Source organism: Macaca thibetana, chromosome 20 (genome assembly GCF_024542745.1).
Source record: "Macaca thibetana thibetana isolate TM-01 chromosome 20, ASM2454274v1, whole genome shotgun sequence".
NCBI classification, from domain to species: domain Eukaryota; kingdom Metazoa; phylum Chordata; class Mammalia; order Primates; family Cercopithecidae; genus Macaca; species Macaca thibetana.
In genome coordinates this window covers 31,835,076-31,841,222 of record NC_065597.1, presented here as the reverse complement: position 1 = coordinate 31,841,222, position 6,147 = coordinate 31,835,076, and the positions used below count along the sequence as shown (strand labels likewise).

At 61.7% G+C, this 6,147-nt stretch overlaps 1 protein-coding gene across 1 annotated transcript in view; it reads left to right on the top strand.

Moving 5' to 3' along the window:
* The first annotated feature begins 1,988 nt into the window (after positions 1-1,988).
* PIEZO1 (piezo type mechanosensitive ion channel component 1) overlaps positions 1,989-6,147 on the top strand; it is a 67,134-nt gene continuing 62,975 nt past the window's right edge. The window contains exon 1 of the mRNA XM_050773805.1: positions 1,989-2,118. Coding sequence (XP_050629762.1) covers positions 2,055-2,118 — 64 coding nt within the window. The 5' untranslated portion in view covers positions 1,989-2,054. The remainder of the gene's footprint in view (positions 2,119-6,147) is intronic.

Genomic DNA, 6,147 nt, shown 5'->3' with positions numbered 1-6,147 from the left:
TAGCAATTGCTCCACGTGGATACAAAACACACAGCCGGATTCTCTTTTTAACCTGCTGTGTAGCCCTCCACTGCCAGACACACTATCCTTTGACAGGCAACTGTGGGGGGAGAGTTTTTTCTACTTTTGCTACTTTAACAGTTCTAGGACATCCTCCACCTTTGCAAGTCCATCTGCAGGGCAAGCTCCCAGACTTCCCCACCTCTGCAGCAACTTTTCAAAGCCTGAGCAGAAGGTGACACTTGGAGAGAAAGTAAATCAGCCTTCTTTGAGAGAGAGTCTGGGCACACGCAAGCTCCGCCTGCTGGGTTCACACCATTCTCCTGACCCAGCCTCCTGAGTAGCTGGGACTACAGGCGCCTGCCCCCACGCCTGGCTAATTTTTGTATTTTTAGTAGAGACCGGGTTTCAGTGTGTTAGCCAGGATGGTCTCGATCGCCTGACCTCGTGATCCACCCACCTCGGCCTCCCAAAGTGTGGGGATTACAGGCGTGAGCCACCGCGCCTGGCCTAAATCAGCCTTTAAACAGTAGACTTCCCATGAAAATCTCCATTTCTGTTTTTTTTTTTTTTTTCTTCTTCTTTTTTAATGGAGTTTCGCTCTTGTCACTCAGGCTGGAGTGCAGCAGCATGATCTTGGCTCACTGCAACCTCCACCTCCCAGGTTCAAGCGATTTTCCTGCCTCAGCCTCCTGAGTAGCTGGGATTACAGGTGTGCGCCACAAAGCCTGGCTAATTTTTGTATTTTTAGTAGAAACAGGGTTTCACCGTGTTGGCCAGGCTGGTCTCCAACTCCCAACATCAAGTGATCCCCCCCCACCCTACCCCTTTGCCTCAGCCCTCCAAAGTGCTGGGATTACAGGCCTGGGCCACTGCCCTGCTACCTTTTTTTTTTTTTCTTTTTGAGCTGGAGAGTGTGGGCTTGTGTTGGGCTCTCATGAGTTGCCAGTGTCTTGAGGCTCAGTGGCCACAGTCCCCCCAGCCTTACTCACTCCCTTACGCAGCTGAGTTTGGGAGCCATGGACGGAGCCCAATTGTGTAGAGCTCTTCCCCCTCTTCCTTTCTGTGCCCATATCAAGGGCAGACGAAGGCCAAACTGAGGTGGCCTGGGTGAGGGTCCCGAACACCCTGGACTCAGACCCCACCTCTCTGTGGCAGGGCGCCGCGGCAGCAGGTGCACAGGCCGCGGCTCTCACTCTCACCGTCTCACGCCAGAGCGACCCGGGCAAAGCCGCGCGCGGCGGCGGGCCTGGCTGGGAGCGGCCCCGGAGCCCCCTTCAGACCAATGCGGATCGCGGCACTGCTGGGACGCGAGCATCCCGCGTGCTCCCTCCGGGACCACGAGGCCCGGCCGCCGCGGGAGCTCCGAGCCTCCCCACGGTCCCCAGGGGGCGCTGCGTGCTCGCGCCTCGGGGCGCAAAGCGAAAGTCGCTGGGGCACGCGGGGTGCAGTTGCGCGTGGGGCGCTGCCTGGGGGAGCCAGAGGCCCCGGGACCCCTTCTGTAGAGCCCGGGCCGCGGCCCCGGCCTGCCCGGCGAGAAGCGCTCCTGCCCACCGCCGCGCACGCTCGGAGCCGCGGGGCCAAGGCTGCGGGAGGGGAGGGGTCCGCTCCGGGCCAGCGCGGGTCGGGGGTCTCCAGACCCCACGCACTAGGGCAGGCCGGAGGGGGGACGGGCCGCGCGGGACGGCGGAGGGGGTGCCTGGGCGCGCCTGGCCGTCGGGGAAGCGCGGAGGCGGGCACGCCGGGGAGGGCGGGCGGGGGCCGAGCTTATAAAGGCCCGCGGGGCGGGGAGGGCGGGAGCCGCCGTCCGGCCCAGCTCGGCCCCAGTGAGCCGAGCGCTGCGCTCCGCCGAGGGGCAGGGCGGACGCCTGAGCGAGCGCGGGCCCGGGACGTCGGCACCGGCGGGGCGGCCCGAGGAGGAGGACGAGGAAGAGGAGAAGGCGGCGCGCGGGTCCCCGCGGGTCAGCCATGACGCGCCGGTCCCGGGGCCCCCACACCGCCCCATAGCGCCGCGGCGTCCGCACGGTCCGGGCCGGGCCCTGGGCCCTCCAGCCATGGAACCGCACGTGCTCGGCGCGGTCCTGTACTGGCTGCTGCTGCCCTGCGCGCTGCTGGCGGGTGAGTGGGGGCGGGCGCCGGGGGACGGTGGGAGGGGGCTGCGTCTCGGCTCCCCACGGCCTGGACACCGGACGACGCCGGCCGGGGCGAGGGCTGCGGGCGGGCGCGGAGATTCCCAGGGACGCGCGACCCGGGCGCCCGCATTCCTGAAGCATGAGCGCGGCAGGCGGCGGCGGGGCTCCTGTCCCAGGGCCGGGCTGGAAGGGCGGCGGCGGGTGGGGGAGACGGCACCGCGTGCCCACGGGGGAGGCCGAGCGAGCGCCCGGGATAGCGCGGCTGGCGTCTTCGCCGGGGCGCTGCGGAGTGGGGGCCGCCGGGCGAGGCGGTGTTTGCCCCGGTGGGAAGGGCCGGAGCGGTGGTGGGGGGAGCACGAATCTCTTTTTCTCTTTCGTGTTTTTAAAAAAAAAAAAGCGCAAAGTTGCATCAGGACTTCCTGACAGGCTGGGAGAAGGCGGGCTTCCTGCCTGGAGCTGTTTAATTTGGAGCTTCCCGAGCCCAACGAACGTCCGTGCCCAGGGCCCAGCCCCGTTCACCACTGCACCCCCCTCTGCCGGACTGAGGCGGTCCCACACTTTGGAAAAAAATAGTGTGGGTTCCTCCCTGGTCCTCCCTTGCCCTACTGGGCTCAGTCTGGCAGGGGCGGGGTCCGGCCTCTGCCCTGGTCTGGGGGAGTGGACACCCCCGGAGGCTGCGGCCTGGTGTCAGGGCGGAGCAGGGGTCCCCAGTCCTGGCATCTGTGTTCCCTGCTTGCCGGGCGGTGGTTTCCCTTTCGCGAAGCACACCCGGGTGCCTGGTGCTCCACGGCCTACCCGGGACTCAGGGCCCGCGCCCTCTGCCCGGGGCTCCCCACGTGTGACTGAGCTGGGAAGCAGTCAGATGAAATTAACCCACGGACAAGTGGGATGGTTTGCATTGGGAGTCCGCCATGGACCCGGCAGGTGGGGCGTTTTGATTCTAAAAGCCCTTCCAGAGCCCTTGCCTGGCTCCAGGTGGGAGCTCGCCCAGCGCTAGCGTTGGGGATCTAGGGCCGCCTGCGTGAGGCTCCCGGACAGTCTATGTTTTGATCGGTCGCACGGAAAGGTGGTGAAACTTGGGGACGATTTTCTAGACAGGAATCAATGAAAACCATTGAGCCTGGAGAGGAGAGGTTTTGAGCGACTCTCTTCAGTGCGGTCGCCCTGTGTGAACTGGGCAGCCTGGGACCTGCTCCCAGTGTGGGGTCAGAAGCCGTAAACAGGGCCCGGCTGTGTTCCTTCCTGTGCCTTAAAAACAAGCAGGACAGCTGGGCACAGAGGCAGAGTCTGGAGCTGACAGGCCTTGGAGAGGGAAACAGGAAAGCTTCTGAAACGTCCCGTTCACACCGATCGTTCCATTTCCTCTTGTGTCTGAGAGTGGGGGTCCTTCCTGCAGGGAATGCCCCCTTCAGACGGCGACTGCTCCTTGGGCAGAGTTGGCAATGTTTTTCTTTAAAAGACCAGATGGTAAATATTTTTATGTCACAACATCATCATCTTCTGGTATTTTTCCAGCCAGTACAAACTGTAAAAGCCATCCTTAGTTCATGGGCTGTACCTAAACAGGTGTTGAGCAGACTCTGTGGCGGATGTGGTTTGCTGCACTCTGGGCACTGGTCAGGGGGCCTGGGTTCTGCCTTCTCGATTGCTATCCTCATGGGGCATCTGGGGGAGGGATCACCGTTCTTGCTTTTGGCCTCCTTGGGGAGGATGGGGAGGTAGCCCAGGGGTGCTCACCCCAGGCCACGTGTCAGAGTCTCCTGTGAAACTTTTAAAGAATAATGATGACTGACTCTGTAAGGTACTTTCTGTAAACCTAAAACTGGCCCCAAATGAAGTCTATTAATTTGAAAAGTGCTGAAGCCCAGGCCATACCCCACAGTGATTCTGTGTCTGGGGATGGGGCGTGGGGCCTGGGCCTCAGTGTTTTCTCTCAAGTGCCTGGGGGAGGTGGATGTGGAGCTGGCCAAGAGCCCTGCCTGCCTGCCTGCTGGCTGGGACTCCTGAGTCAGGCTCTCTGGCCCTGGGGTGTGGGCAGCACCAGACGGACTGGCAATGTGCAGGTTCTGCTGGCCTGGCCGGAGGTGGGACACTGGCTTTGCTGTCTTTGGAGTGCCCCCTCCCTCTCTGGTGAGCTTTGGCTGGAAGCAGTTAGTTCTACGGTGTTTTGGAAATGAATGAGGCCTTCAGAAGGCATTAGTCAGTGTGTGCCTGTGCTGGCTCAGACAGTGCCTGGTGAAGGTTTGAGTCATCCTGGGGTGCCCCGGCCCCCACGCCCTCCCACTCCAGTGCAAGATCATTACCCAAAAATCCAGCAGGGAGCTGCCCCCGCCCACAGGGAGCAGAGGCCTCCTTCAGCAGTCTCACCTGTTCCTGGAGCCTTGGGGGATCAGGGCCCATCTCTTCTAGAGAGATGTCAGGGCAGGGCCAGGTGCAATGGCTCACGTCTGTAATCTCAGAGTGTCAGGAGGCCAAGGTGGGAGGATTGCTTGAGCCTAGCCATTCGAGAGCAGCCTGGGCGATGTAGAGATCCCCATCTCTACGAAAAATATTTAAAAATTAACTGGGCGTGTTGGTGGTACACCTGTAGTCCCAGCTACTCAGGAGGCCAAGGTGGGAGGATTGTTTGAGTCGAGAAGGTGGAGGTACAGTGAGCCATGATTGCGTCACTGCACTCCAGCCTGGGTGACAGACCCTGTCTCAAAACAAAAGGCAGGACATTTGTGATTCTGGTAGAACAGGACTGCACCTCTGCTTTTGTCTGTGGGAAATCTAGACAGGGCTGCGGAAAGCCAGGTGGTGAGAGAGGAGCCACTGTGTCACGGACTGTGGGACACCCACGTGGGCTGACAATATGGCTTCTGCTTTTCAGGGTGCCTCGTGGCACAGCCTAGGGGCACACCCACGGCTGGCAAGCTGGGCGTCGCCTCCTTCAGGCTGATTGTCACTGAGAAGTGTCACCAGTTAGCATGGGGGATGCTTCCTCCTTTTTCAGACCATTGTCACCATCAGAGTCTCACCACCCCTGGGAGGCAGCCAAGAAGGGGTCTCGTTCTGCCTCTGGGATGAGAACATAGAGGCCTGGGGAACAGCAGGCACTTGGCTCACAGTCACTCAGCAGTGCGGAGCCGCCAAGCCCAGCACGGCCGAGTCACCCCTCGGAGGCCTGTGCTGGGGTCTCAGGACCTGCACAGAACCCTGGCCTGTCCCATCTGAGGGTGCTGGGAACAGCATGGCCGTGGCAGAGTAGGATGGGGGGCTGCTTTTCTCTGTAGCTTGGGGGCCCCTTCTGAGCATCAGTTCCCTGGCATGGCAGAGGGGCATGCTGTGTCTCCATGCTGGGCCTGGAGGCTGGATGAGTCAGCGGGAGGGCGTGGGGCCTGGCTGACTGCACCGAGGGCTGCAGGTGTGAGTGTGCACATGTGTGTGCGTTTGGGGAAGGGGCCGGGGACTGCCCAGGAGCTGAGGATGGGTCACGGCGGGTGACCGTCCCACAGTGGGTCACTGATGCCCAGGACACAGGGAGCTCCAGCCCCAGCTGCCAGGGTCCCACAGAGAGGAAGTGTCCTCTGGGGGCGGGTGGGGGTGCACAGTCTCTGATCCTGGCCCCAAAGCGGCTTCCTGGGCGGTGTTTCTCCTGTGCTGACTCTGCAGTGCGTTTGCTTTCAGTGCTCAAAGATGAAGGGGAACCACCGTGGGTCTTATTAGGCCTTGCTGGCCTAATCTGCCCTCTGCAGCCCACTCCTGAGATGGGGCCACCGCGGTCTCCAGGGTCCTGTGAGAGCTGCATCTCGCAGGAAGCCATTCCTGGCCTCTCTGGCCTCAGAAATCCCCTTTTTTTTTTTTTTTTTTTTTTTTGAGACGGAGTCTGGCTCTGTGGCCCAGGCTGGAGTGCAGTGGCCGGATCTCAGCTCACTGCAAGCTCCGTCTCCCAGGTTTACGCCATTCTCCTGCCTCAGCCTCCCGAGTAGCTGGGACTACAGGCGCCCGCCATCTCGCCCGGCTAGTTTTTTGT